The sequence below is a fragment of the Chlorocebus sabaeus genome, chromosome 26 (assembly GCF_047675955.1).
Source record: "Chlorocebus sabaeus isolate Y175 chromosome 26, mChlSab1.0.hap1, whole genome shotgun sequence".
In the NCBI taxonomy this organism is placed as follows: domain Eukaryota; kingdom Metazoa; phylum Chordata; class Mammalia; order Primates; family Cercopithecidae; genus Chlorocebus; species Chlorocebus sabaeus.
This window is the reverse complement of record NC_132929.1, coordinates 6754572-6768726: the sequence shown is the minus strand read 5'-3', so window position 1 is coordinate 6768726 and position 14155 is coordinate 6754572. Positions and strand designations below refer to the sequence as shown.

The window sequence follows — 14155 nt, the reverse complement described above, 5'->3', positions numbered from 1 at the left end:
GGCGGTTGGCTCAAGCTCGCCAGATTTGGGCGTCCTGAGTGAGGCTGGGGGCAGGCCTTTACCTGTATTTTTAAATTTATTTAATTTATTTTACTTTTTAAAGCGATAGGGTCTTGCTCTGTCACCAAGGCTGGAGTGCAGTGGCACGACCATAACTCACGGCAGACTCGAACTCCTGGGCTCAAGCGAGCCTCCTGCTTCAGTTTCCCAAAGTACCGGGATTATAGGTGGGAGTCACTGTTCTTGGCCCTAGGCCTGTACCTTTCATCTTGTGGACTGTGGACATCAGCCATTATCACTCCTGGGTGCTGCGATGGGATTTAATTTCCAGTGACTGGCCCAGAGCCTGCTCATGGGAAGATCTCAGGGGAGGCTGTTGAAGGAACAGCATGCAACTGGCCGGCCCACACACATTCACACTGATGGGGGTGGGGGTTTGAGGAGGTGGGGGGTGTTGTGTGGATCAGCTTCAGGCACAGGTGTTTGGTTGCCTATGGGATGTGACCACATAACAGTAAGGCAAGAAGATGACTGCATTTATCTTCTGGGAATCACTTCTTCCTAATTGTTGCTCCCCACTATTGGCATTGGAGAAAGGCTGGCCCACAGGAGGCTGGATGAACTTTGTGTTAGCCAGGTAAGCAGAATGTCTACACAGGTGGAAAGTAGGCAGTGAAGGTGTGCTCATCTGAGTGGGGAGGGCATAGGTCCGGAACCTTGCTGGCCTACCCTGGCCTTTGCCCCTTTGGCCCTGTGGCTACAAAGCTGCTCTACCAGGAGCAGCCCCCACTGGCGACTCTGGCCCTGGGGGCCTGTGAATGTTTGGTGGGGGCAGGGTGTGGAGAGGCCAAGTCCACACTGTATCTAACCCTAGACCATCTCAGGATTCAGCTTCCCTCAGCCCCTTCTCCTCAGGGTCTCAGCTCTGGCCCTCAGGGCAGCAGGAGGATGCGCTCTCCTCACCCCCCAGTCCCCCTGCCCTTCTGTGCCCCCCCCAACTTCAGAACTTTCCATGCCACAGCTTCGCCTAGTCCAGCCACAGGAGAAAAGAAAACGAGGGCAAATCACCACGATTTGGGGGTGGGAGGCACCTGAGCCCTCGTTCTGCCCAGACAAGGCATCCTGTGCGTCTCCCACGGCTTATCACATCTGCCTGGGACTCAGTGAAAGAGCCAGAGGTCCGAAGGTGCCACTGGAGTCTCCAGCATGACCTTCGGGGGCCTCCAGGGGATTTCTCAAGCAGTAGGTGGCGGACACCCCTGGGGATGCAGGTGAGTGTCTGGGAGTGTGGGCTCCCCAGGGTCCCGCGGAGGTCAGGGTCCTCTCCATTTAGGACAGCAAGGAGAGAAAGGCCTGGAGTGAGGCCCTGGGACTGGGGGCTAAAGCAGCACAGAGTATCAGAAACGGGGTGCTGGGATGGTTACCGGGGACCGCCAGGGAAGACTTGGAGTCCAGCATGCGCCTAAGGGAGCTGCGGTGAGAGGCAGCAGGGGGCCTCCCCTGCCGGATGGGGCTTTCGGAAGAACCGAGGGTTCTTCGCTCTAGGGTCCCCTATTACAGCCGCGCGGCGCGGCGCGGCGGCCCGGGCAGGGTGCGGAGCCTCGCGTTCACCGGCTGTACCTGCCGGACCAGACCCCTGCAGCTCCCCAGCCAGCAGGGCCAGGGCACGCCCGGGAATCTGTGTGCTCCCTAGGACCCGGGGCGTTCGGGGCGCCGCGCCTTCCAGCGCCTGGCTTCCAGCCCCGGTCCCGGACACCGGCCCAGCGGGACCCAGGTTCCGAGTGCGCCCTCCTGCCCTGCGGATTGCCCCAGCGCCGGGGCCAGGGGGCGCAGGGCCCCGCGCACGCCCGGCACGGACGCATCTTTGTCTTCCCTCTCTTCCCGGCGCGCGATCTAGCCGGGAATCGTTTTCCGGCCCCGGTGTGCCCGGCGGGGGTGAGGCGGAAGCGGCCGGGGCGGGGGCGCGGGCCCGGCAGCCGCAGGCCGGTGCGGGATGCGCCCCGCAGCCGCGCCGCGTGCGCCCGGCAGAGGCGGCCCTGCGTGCCGTACGCTGCGTCCGGGGCGCGCCCGCCGCTATTCGGGAAGCTATTCAGCTTCCCGGGCTCATTAGCAGTCGCGGTGTGCGGCTCGGCGCGGGCTCACAAAGAGCTCGGCCTCGCGGACGGAGCCGGCGGCGGCGGGGCGGGGACGGCGGCGTACCGGGGCAGCCCAGCGCCCTGGCCAGGTAAGCTGGGGAACCTGGGCTGCCTGACTCGCCGGCGGCGGCAGCCTGGGGCCGCCCGGGGCGCCGCGAGAACCCGGACGCGTGGGGGGCGGCGCGGAGGTTGCGGCCCGAGCGCTCCCGAGCGCTGCCCTCCGGGCTCGGCGTGGCTGCGGGGCGGCCGCCGCTGGGATCTGGGGGTACAGCCCGGCGGCCCCACTCCTCTCTGACCGGCCCCTTCCCCCTCCCACGACGGGTGGGCGGGCGGGCGGGGCGGGGAACAGGCGGCGGCTCTCGCATCCCTGGCAGGGGGGCACCGCGGCAAGGGGCCACCCGGCGCGGGCAAGAGGCACGGTGTGGCGGTGCTGTCCGCTCAGGTTCTGCCGGGCTGGCCGGGCCGCTTGGCACCGGCATCAAGTCCCCGTGCCGGGCGGCAACTACTGAGTTTGGGGTCGCCTCTGGGTTCGCTGCCTTCGGAGAACCCAAGCCCAGATCTTCGCCCCCTTCCCTTTCCCTTTATAATAAGGCCCAGAGGGAAAAACTTATAAATTAAAAACCCCACACCCCGTTGCCCCTGGGCTGCAGGTGCCCGGTTGGGGGCACGGCACGGACCTGCCCCTTGGCCTGGCCCCTTCCCCATGGCAGGCACTGCCTGGCAAGGCTGCTGGCGGGAGATCTGGCTCAGATGGTGAAGGAGAACATCGAGGCTCCCGGTTCCCAAGCAGGGCTCCATGGGCCCGGCGGCGGGCCTCGGTGTGCCCAGGCGGGGAGGGGGCGAACTTCCTTTCGCCAACGCCTGCCAAGGACCCCTGTGGAGCGCAGAGCTTAGAGGAGCTTGCTGATCTTAACTTCGTATTTACTGGCAGAAGGAAGGCTTCATTTTTCAAATCTATTCAGATAGGACCTGGCAGGCACCAGACGAAAATCTGTGGTTGAGTGCAGTCAGCTCCTAAATGGGCATGTGGAGGGTGAGGCACCCCAAACTCGACATCTTGCGTCTGGCACTGTTTTTGGGCTAAACTGCCTCTGGCCTCTTCAACCTCCTGTGCCTCTTTCTGTGTGTGTTTGTTTCTGTTTTCCTTCCTCTTTGAGAAAGGACAGTGGTTTTAGAAATAATGACCGGAGAGCTTTGCAGATTGAAGTGGGACAAGTTTTCCTGAGGTGCATGTTGGCAGGTGCCAGGAGCCTGCAGGCGGCATTTTCTCAGGCCTCTGGGTCAGGGTCCCTCCAGTGAGGTGAGGCAGGGGTTTCTCCCTTCCCAGAGGTGTGGCCACTATGCCGAGGACAGGATCTCGGTTTCCGAGTCTGGGGCATCCAGGATGCCCTGCCCTCTGCACTGATTCCTGGGTAACCATGGGAGCTGCTCCCCTCTGCAGCCTGGGCTGGAGGGAGTCTCCTGAGCTTAGGATTTGCAGGACAGGAGGGCCAGGGTGACACGGACCTGGAACGCTGGGATGCCGGGCGGTGTCCAGGGCGTGAGTGGATGAAGCTGGAGCTTGCGGCTGTGTGCTGGCAGCCCTCCCTCGGTGGGCTCTAGCAGCATTGGCAGGGTGCCCTTGGAGTGGGCTCCATGGCTGGGCTGGGGGGTGATGGCACTAGCGATGGGGCACCGAGTCTTCCCTCTCATTTGTTAGAAAGTGCGGTTTGTGCTCCTCCCCACTCTCTCCTGGGCTCATGGGATTTGAGAAGCTGCAGGCTGAGTCCCGCGGGGTGTGAGTGTGTGTGAGCAGGAGAGTTGGGCAGGCGCTGGAAGGAGGTGAAACTGATGACCGTCAGCTCCTCATTCTCTTCCGCCTTGCATGTTTTCTCTGACACCCCAGACCCAAGCTGTGGCCAGCTAGTTAACCTGTTTACATAACCTTCTTAAGTAGTTCTAACCTTTTTTTTTCCCCCCAACAAAATGTTAGTTTTACAGGCATAATTGGTGGGGATGGATTGTGAAATGGAGGTGCATAAATACCTAGTTTGCCAACTGAGCTAAGAAATACTGGATAAAAATAAGAGATAATTGTAAAAGACACTGATCACACCCCTGGAAACCGAGAGGGGTGATAAGACACCTTGATTTTTGTAGACAAAACTGAGGAAGTCAGAGGAAAAACAGTTGATGGTGAGGTTGGCATCAGTCTGGGCTTTGTTTGGATCGGGCCATGGTGGCTGCGGTGAGGGCTGTTGTTGGGGAGAGTGGGGGCTGGGCCTGGCTGCAGAGGTCCCCTCCAGGCCTCAGCTCCTCTCCGGCGCTCCTTGCTGTCCTCTGCCACGCATACCTGCCCCGGTGACTCAACAGGTGTGGGCCTCAGGTGACACCATGGTCTGAAGTCTTGGAGAAACCTTTTCTGTCCAGGGGAGAAGAGGACTGGCGATCGGTGGGCATCGAGACCCTGCACACTTCACTGGGTGGCTTGACTGGCTTCGGCAGAGATCACATGCCCTGCCTTGCAGCCTGGTCCTTAGAGAAACAGAGATTGAGTGGAGAGAGTTCTGGAATGGGCAGCAGCCCTGGCTGTACCATTCACAGGCTGTGTGCCCTCCCTGCACAGTCTCAGTTCCTCACCCTTGCCAGGTGGCCGTGAGAACTGGGGACGTGGAGGCACAGGTAGGGTGTAAGGTAGCCACTAACGACCAGGCAGGTCTCCCCAGTGTAGGTGAAGTTTGAGACGGTTGCTCACCCGGAGGCAGCCTGTGTGCCCCGCGGGGGTTGGAGGTGCTCATTGTGTGCCCCGCGGGGGTTGGAGGTGCTCATTGTGTGCCCTGTGGGGGTTGGAGGTGCTCATTGTTCCCTTGGATGGTGGTTGGGTCCAGCGCCCACAGGGAGGCTTCTCTGGCTCCTTCCTTTCCCAGAGCTCCTCCCCACCCCCCTGCCGCCCACCGCCTGGGTTGGGTCCAGCTCGTGTCTCAGAGCAGCCTGCTGGTACAGGCTGAGTCAGCTGTCGTGGGCACCATCTTTTCTCGCCTCTCCTGAAGCCAATCCTCCCCTCTCTCCCTGTCCAGACACTCAAGGGAGCCCCAGGAGGTTGGTGACCTCAAGATCATGCAGCCAGGCTCTCTCTGTGGAACCCTACGTACTGGTGGGGTGCGATTGCTGTGTGCATTATGATTTCTGTGCTGGCTGTGAGGTTTCCCAGGTTAGGCTGTGGTGTACCCCTGACTCTGCAAGTTGGCCCTGGCCAGGTGTGTCACCGTTGTCCAGGCCTCCAGTATCTTTCCAATGCTTCCTCCACATCCATGTTACTTGGCTGGATTTTCTCAAGTTCCCCTGCTTGCTCCCAAGAATGGCCCCTCCAGGCTACCCTGGCTTCAGGCAGACAGGCTCAGTGCCCAGATCTGCCCTGGGTTGTCCCCACCCCATCCCCACCTGTCATCTTGGCCCATGTCCATCCTGGAGATCCCAACTGAATATGGGCTCTTTCCCTCTTATCCCTTGGTCCTCAGATTTGCCAGGCCACTCTTGACTCCAGGCCTTTGCACTTGCTGTTCCCACCCCTTTTGCATGAGCCACCCCCAGATGCCCACCTGGCTGGCTCCCTCACTTACTGCCCGCTCCCTGACATCCCTACATAAATTAGTGTTACTTTCCCTTCTCTTGTTAACTTTACTTTGTGTTTCTCCTTGGTACTCACCAGTCAGTGTGTTATTTATATTCTTGTTTGTTTATTGTCAGTCTCTTACCACTCAAATGTAAAAGACTTTGTTCACCTCTGGATCCCCAGTAGCTAGAGAAGTGCCTGGCACACAGAGCCTTAGCGCTATCCTTGGATGAGTGAGTGAATGAGACATGGGAGCATTACTGTCCTTGCAACACATGTCCTGCCCTCTGCGCCTCCTTTCCCCGAGCCCCAGAGCTGGAACCTAGCTGTGTTCACGTTTGGATCCCCCTAGAATGTAGCACAGACCCTCACTCCGTGGGCAGTCAGGAAAGAGCTGCAGAATTGTGCAGTGCAACGTCGGTTTCACATAGGCCAGAGGAGAACGTGGTTGGGAAGGTAACCAGCCCAAAGAGTGAGCTTTCTGATTCTGCACCAAGATTCGTTTTTGGATTTTCAGTTGTTTGGGTTCTCTGCACCCAGGCGGTCCCTGCTGCCAGAGTCAGCTCTGCATCTCCCTGCAGTCACCTCGGATGTGGATGCACTTTGGAAGGAGGCACCCCCACGCCCAGATTCCCTTTCGGCTCCATCTGGATCTTTCCAAACTTGTCTTATATCTAATGTCAGACTCTGTCCCAGGGCTCTCAGCCACTCTACTTTCCCTTCCAGAAGCCTCCGCCTGCCTGACTGTCTCCTGCCTGTGTCCTGGCCTGGTTGGAGGAGATGCTTTAGTTTGATGAGAAAGGGACTGGGAGGTTGGAAAAGAGGATGGGATTTGGAGTAACAAGAGCTCAGTTCCAGCCTGGCCCTGCCACTAATCCCTGGGGCCCAGGGCCTGTCACCTGGCTTGAGAGTCTTCCTCAGCATCTGTAATACACGCATGAGGCCTCTTGCCTGCGGTTGTTTTCAGGTACAAACACGATGTGATATTCAGCTGTTGCAAGATATTTTACGACAGCAAGGGCTCTGTGGTGTGGCCATGTAGCTTCGGACCTGTGCGGCTTCTCTTACTGTCCTGAGTGTTTTAAGGGTCAGGTTTGTGGGTTACTGCTACTGCGTAGTGAGAGAATGCAGAGGAGGCACGTCCTAAACTCTAAGGGCTGTTTTAATGTAAGGTGCTACGTCTGTTGCTTTGTGTTTCAAGGATCAAAATTAAGAGAAAAAAAAATGGGGTTGAACTTCCTGCATTGAGTGACTGTGAAAATATTTTCATCTCTAGTTTTCTGGAAACGGAAGCACCCCAACATTTGAAGATGGTTTTGATGGCAAAACTCCTGGAGTGAAACACACATCATCAGGTAATTCTGTGTGTTGAGTTCCATCCCTCTTTGTTTGTCATTTTAAATAATTTTCCAACAAATCCGAAAGGCGCTTCTTATCTTAACTTCGAAACGAGGAGGCTGGGGACAGGTAGCTGAGCTGTGGGTCACCTAAGAGCACTCTGCTGTGACGGGGCAGTGCTGGCCATTGAGCCTGAGCTGGAGACAGTGTGAGGCCCATGTTTTCTCCCTGTCTCCTGCTGGGGCCCATTTTGTATCAGATTTGTTTTTAACAGGGTGGGTATGACTGGACTTATGACCACTGGTGGGCACGTACAGGGCTAATTTTTAACACATGCTGAGAGACTGATGGCTGGCACCGGAGAGTCATGGAAATGCCACAGATGATGTGGGCCCTTCATAGGGATGCCCTTCACAGGGATGGGCAGAGGGTCTGGGAGCTTGCCCCCCAGGAAGATGGCTGACATGGTTGGTGGGACACTAAGGTGTTCTCCATTTTGCATTTGAAGCCAATATGGATTCTTAGCACTTCTTGTCCCTAGAATCAACTGTGCAGAGAGACACTTGGTTCTGAAATTCTCAGGCAAAGACAGTTCTGAGCAAACTCTTATCAGTAAATAGTGAGTCGGAGAACACTATTGACATTTAGAATTTTCAGTTGAGATGTATATGTACAGTCATGCATCCCATGACAATGTTTTGGTTAACGATAGCATATATGACAGAGGTCCCATAAGATTATCATGGAGCTGAAAAATTCCTATTGCCTAGTGACATTGTCGTATAGTTGTAGTGCAGTTACTTTATTTAAAAAAAATTTAATGTAGCATAAGTGTACAATATTTATGAAATCTACGCTAGTGTACAGATGGACTCACCCAGAGAAATTTCCAGTCCTGCAAGCTCCATTCGTGGTAAGTGGCCTAGATGGGGTACTGCGTTTTATCATTTTTTTTTTTTTTTTTGATACGGAGTCTTGCTCTGTCACCCAGGCTGGAGTGCAGTGGCGCGATCTCCGCTCACTGCAAGCTCCGCCTCCCGGGTTCACGCCATTCTCCTGCCTCTGTCTCCGGAGTAGCTGGGACTACAGGCGCCGCCACCACGCCCGGCTAATTTTTTGTATTTTTAGTAGAGATGGGGTTTCACCGTGTTAGCCAGGATGGTCTCGACCTTCTGACCTCATGATCCACCCACCTTGGCCTCCCGAAGTGTTGGGATTACAGGCCTGAGCCACTGTGCCCAGCCCCTGTGTTTTATCTTTTATACTCTATTTTTACTGTGCCTTTTGTATGTTTAGATACATACTTACCATTGGGTTACAGTTGCCCACAGTACTCAGCGTGATAACATGGTGCCCAGGTGTGTAGCCTATAGCCAAGGTGTGGAGTAGGTTTGTATGAAGTATGCTCTGTGATGTTTGCACAGTGATGAAATTTCCTAATGACAGATTTCTCAGAACACATCCCTGTCATTAAGCAATGCATAACTGTGGGTATGTGTGTGTGTGTGTGTGTATGTATATATGTGTGTGTATATATATAATTTTTTTTTATTTGGTTGGTTTCACATTCCTGGAATTCACTCTCCAGCAGGGTAGCTCTAAATATGAATTTCCTCTGAACTGTTGCGTTGTTAATTTAATAATAAATGTACAGTTTATGGTTTCCCACAGTTGGTTTGATTGTCACCTGTCTTGGAAAAATCCATTGTTTCAAAAACAGGAAAACCACTAATTGAGTAAACTCGTGCATTTAGGGATGATGGATTTCTCAGGTCTCTCTGGAAGCAAGTGTGTGCATTGTGCAAATAAAACACAGTTTCTGTTTCTCAGTCTTTTGGTGTAGTAAGTGAGCCATGTGCTCTAGCGTCTGTCTGTATTATCTGGAGCTGGTGGAGCTGTCCCGGGTGTGGTGCAGTGGGGCCAGGCATGTGTTAGGGACTGGAAGCTCTGGGAAGCCAGGCTCTGCCTCCACGCGTGAGCCAGCTGTGCAGCGTCGCTGCTCGGAGTTTATCTTGACTCATCCCAGGAAGGCACGTGGAGATCTGTGTCCCATTCCTCACCAGCCACTGAGTTACTGTGGATGGAGGAGATGAGATGTGTGCAACTGTTCTGCTACAGTAAAGCACTTAGTCAGTGCAGTCACCAGGGTTAGGGTGTGTGTGTGTTTTACCAACTTGCCTGCTGGGTGTCAGACACCTGGCACTACCTCCAGCCTCTAACTGATTCTGGCTAGTACGCGTGAAAGCTGTCAGCTGAGTGATGAAGGGACCGATTTTGGCCACAGGTCCCTTCTCTTCCCACCTGGCCTGACTGCTAGATTCTGAGCCCCTGAGGCAGGACTGAGTGGGTCGCATTGATGGCTGATTCTCTTGGGAATGGCATTGGGTGAAGTCGAGGTTTTCCTGATCCACAGCCCCTACTAGAAGTGCTTTTCTTTCGTGCGTGTATTGTGAAGATTCTGCCGTGAACCTTCTCTACCCTTGGAGTCCTAAGGTTCGGGTACCTGGAGAGGAGCATGTCATCGTTTTGGAGGTTGGATGTGCGGTTGTTGGGGAAGACATCTTTGTGCTATCTTGGGTTGGAAGCTTTGAGAGCAGAAGCCCCTCCAGACCAAGAACTCCTGATTGTGTCTTTCCCTTGGGCTTTCACAGATTTCAGCTTCTAAATTAATTGCATTTTATTAAGTAATGGTTTTCTTCTTGATCACAGGCGAGCCTGTGCTTAATCAGCACTGAGGACTGGTGCTAATTCAGTTGATTTGATGCACCCAGAGGCAGCCTCACCTCCAACTTGTCTTGACTTTGGGGAGCTGCCATGGGGGACCCCTGGACTGGCAGCATTCCCACCCCTCACTTTGGCAACCCTGGCCTAACTCCTTATATGTGTTGCTCCTTTTATCCATCACATAGGATGGCTTAATCTAATAGTGGAAACAAAGGGGTGCGGAACACTAATGTGGTAGGTCTCACCTTGTCCACCTTTCACTCTCAGTCCTTTGACACTCAGGGACTCTGCAGTGGTAGAACAGGGGACAGGTACCCTTCACTTTTTTTGCCCCTGGGTCCCTTTGCCTGGAGCTCTGTCCATCCATCCGCCCATCCACTCAGTAGGTGTTTTCCATGTACTGTATTCCAGCTTTCTTGTTCCCAGTGTAGAGCTTGGTGGGATCAGCAGAGAAGGCATGGCAGGGGCCGCTGGAGAGTGTGCAGTGGTGTCGGACCCCCATTCTGGCCCTGGGTCCAAGGCCCTCCTAGAGAGGCACAGTCTGGCAGATGTGAGAGCCCCACGGTAAGTTGGGGTAGATCACGGACCCCATCCTATAAAAGTGGGTGGGTTTGTCCCTTCAGAGCCCAGGCCCGAAGATCCCTCCAGGCAGAAGGGCGAGCCTGGAGTGGGGCATCCTGGGCACAGGGAGGACCAAGTTTTTGGCAGGCGGACTGTGTGGTTTGTGTAGGTCAGAGCTGGAGATGGGGGTTGGAGGGCAGTTCGTGACGATTAGGAGCTTGGTGACCCTAGAGAATCCTCGCTGTGGGTTGGGAGCGAAGCAGATGGGCCAGTAACAATGCATAGTTTACCAAGCGAACTCTAGGAGAGTGATTTCTGCAGCTGGCTTCCCTAGTGGACAGGTCAGAGCGTGGGAGAATGACATGGTCAGGGGCGTGTTCAGGGGTGCATCTAGGGGTGAGAGGAGGGTGCAGGGAGGTGCGGGTGGAGGATGTGCGGCATGGGGTGGGGAGGGACTCAGTGAGGATGCAGGAGGGTGGCGGGGGCATGTGTCTGGCCCAGGCAGCTCCTGCGTCATTGGGGGGCTCGGGAGCCCGCTCCCTACTGTGTTCTGTAGGAGGCAGCGGCTGCTGCCAAGTCCCAGCCTTACGAGTGCGGACGTTTAATTTTACCCTTTAGAGATTTATAGGATTTCTAGATTAACTTGCCCCTGTTCTTCTGCAAGAATGACAAAATCCACGACAACCCATTCATCACATTATTAATTTGCTCACCCAGCCTTAACCTGTGCAGCTCCGCCGACTTACCCTGGGCGCACAGGGAGGCCTGGGTCCCGCAGGCAGCTCCAGTGTGAAGGGGTGCGGGGTGGCAGTGCAGGTGCGGCCTCCCTGCTGCTGGACCCCTGTGGGTGGCCTCAGCCGGCTGGGCACGCAGGCTGTCCTTAAGGGCCTCCGGTGGCTTTCTGACCCTGTGTCAGGAGAGGGGACTGCAGAGGGCTTGGGAAAGGGAGCAGGAGCGGCAGCGCTGCAGTATGATGGGCTCTAGCGGCCTATGCAGCAGGGGCAGTCTGGGGAGACATTTGGTGCCTCCTGTCCATGGCCTGGATATGCCAGGGTGCCTGCAGGTTGGGCCCTCTTCCCCTTTTGGGTGGAGGGAGCTGTTCATCCTCTGGGGGCTGCTGGGCCAGAAATATCTCTTACCTGGTAATGTCAAGCGCCAGAAGTCCCTGTTTCATGGGTCAGTTGCTGTATGTTTTGGAGCTGCAGTCAGTCTGGTTTTCTCACTGGCGTGGCGCGGAGGTGGGGGGCAGTATTCCCTCCTGTGAGGCCCATGTCTGCCTCATTATCCCTGTCTGCTGGGGCTGCGCTGGACACTGGCTGGGGCTGCCTTTGTTACTCCATGCGCCGTAACTGGAAAGGCCTGCTACTTGTTAGGCTCCTTAGAAATCTGATTTGAAGGCTGGGCGTGGTGGTTCATGAGGTAATCCCAGCAGTTTGGGAGGCCGAGGAGGGAGGCTCACTTAAGCCCAGGAGTTTGAGACCAGCCTGGGTAACATAAGGAGACCCCATCTCTACAAACAATAGAAAAGTTAGCTGGATGTGGTGGCTCACGCGTGTGGTCCTAGCTACTCAGGAGGCTGAGGTGGGAGGATCGCCTAAGCCCAGGAGGTTGAGGCTGCAGTGAGCTGTGATTGCGCCACTCTACTCCAACCTGGGTGACAGTGAGAACCTGTCTCAAAAAAAAAAAAAAATCCGATTTGAAGGAGAGAGCTCGATTTGATGCGGGGGTTGGGGGTGGAGAGCACCTCTGTGAGTAGACCTTTCTATCATCTTGATGGTTTTAATGAGATATTTAATATTATGCTAGTAGTTCACGTCAACCGATGTTCCAAACCTACCTACCTACCTACCTACCTACCTTCTTTCCTTCCTTCCTTCCTTCCTTCCTTCCTTCCTTCCTTCCTTCCTTCCTTCCTTCCTTCCTTCCTTCCTCCTTTCCTTTCCTTTCCTTTCCTTTCCTTTCCTTTCCTTTCCTTTCCTTTCCTTTCCTTTTCCTTTTCCTTTTCCTTTCCTTTCCTTTCCTTTCCTTTTTCTTTTCCTTTCTTTTCTTTTCTTTCTTTTTTTCTTGATGGAGTCTTGCTCTGTCACCCAGGCTGGAGTGCAGTGGCATGATCTCGGCTCACTGCAAGCTCTGCCTCCTGGGTTCACGCCATTCTCCTGCCTCGGCCTCCCCAGCAGCTGGGACTACAGGCACCCACCACCCCCCCCACCCTGGCTAATTTTTTGTATTTTTAGTAGAGACGGGGTTTCACTATGTTAGCCAGGATGGTCTCGATCTCCTGACCTTGTGATCTGCCTGCCTTGGCCTCCCAAAGTCCTGGGATTACAGGCGTGAACCACCATGCCCAGCCTCTTTCTTTATTGTGATGTAGAGAAACCAAACTCTGGTGTATTTAATACATTGTATTTCACAGCAGGGATCACTGCCTCGCTCGCCTATCATGGTGTGGGGGCAGTGCCTGATTCTGGAGATGGCTGTCATTGTGCTGGGTGGATCAGCAGTGGCTGCCCCCGAAAAATCCGATAAAACCCACCTGTATTTGTAGAAATCCAGATAGAGTTTACTTTCCAGTGGCCACCCTTTTAAGTACAATTAGATTTAGTTTCAAGGAAGTAACTGGAGATCTAATACATTAATTTGGGACTGATTTTTGTCCCACCCATCCAGTCCCTGACAGTGGTCCCCAAACTCTCCATCATGTTCCTTATTGAAACCTTCCAGGCTGACATAGGCTTAGAGTCCGTTATGGGGTGTTCAAGGTCCAGAATTCATGTCACCTGATTGCTTGGACACAACTGGACCTCACGTCTCCAGCCCTGACACCAGAAACTAGGCCTCCATCTGCCAATGTCTCAGTGGAATCTATTTTAACAAATGACTCATCCTAAAATAATGCACTACGTAATCAACAAGAAAAGAAGAGAACACCCAGTAGGAAAACGGCAAAAGACACGTCACGTGCACACGCACACACACACACGTCCACTAAAGAGATGAAAAAGTACTCCACTCCATTAGTCATCAGGGAGATGCAAAATGAATTGTAAATGGGACACCATTCCACACCCACCAGAATGGCTAACATCAAAAGAGCAGAAAAAGCCAGGTGCGGTGGCTCATGCTTGTAATCCCAGCACTTTGGGAGCTGAGGTGGCTGGATCACCTGAGGTCAGGAGTTTGAGACCAGCCTGACCAACATGGTGAAACCCTTTCTCTACTAAAAATACAAAAAAAATTAGCTGGGCATGGTGGCAGGTGCCTGTAATCCCAGCTACTTGGGAGGCTGACGTGGGAGAATTACCTGAACCCAGGAGGCGGAGTTTGCAGTGAGCCGAGATCGCGCCACTGCACTCCAGCCTGGGCGACAGAGCGAGACTCCGTCTCAAAAAAAAAAAAAAAAAAAAAAAAAAAGGCAGAAAATAGCAGGTGTTGGTGCGGATGTGAGACAAATGGACCTCTGATTGCTGGTCAGAGGAGACATCCGTACAACTGCTTTGGGAAGCTTTTTTGTAGAATTAAGTAAAGCTAAGCTTACAAATACTCTGTGACCAGCAGTCTCAATCCAAATGAAATGGAGTAAAATGGGCATATGGGCATTAGTGGCCTTCAAATGACATCAGGTTCTAATCCCTGAAACCTGTGAATGTTACTTTATATGATAGTGGTTTTGCAGATGTGTTTAAGGATTTTGAAATGAAGAGATTGTCTTGAATTATCTGGGTGGGCCCTAAATACCATCCTCAAGGATCGTATAAGAGAGAGGCAGACAGAGATGTGGCCAAGGAGGCAGAAATTGGAGTGATGC

The 14155-nt window shown here is 54.3% G+C and overlaps 1 protein-coding gene across 1 annotated transcript in view; it reads left to right on the top strand.

The window, feature by feature from the left end:
- Window positions 1-1206: 1206 nt before the first annotated feature.
- LOC140710362 (uncharacterized) overlaps window positions 1207-14155 on the top strand; it is a 37646-nt gene continuing 24697 nt past the window's right edge. Inside the window, exons 1-3 of the mRNA XM_073011943.1 lie at window positions 1207-1271; window positions 1484-2224; window positions 7004-7082. Of these exons, the coding sequence (XP_072868044.1) occupies window positions 1207-1271; window positions 1484-2224; window positions 7004-7067 (870 nt within the window). The 3' untranslated portion in view covers window positions 7068-7082. The remainder of the gene's footprint in view (window positions 1272-1483; window positions 2225-7003; window positions 7083-14155) is intronic.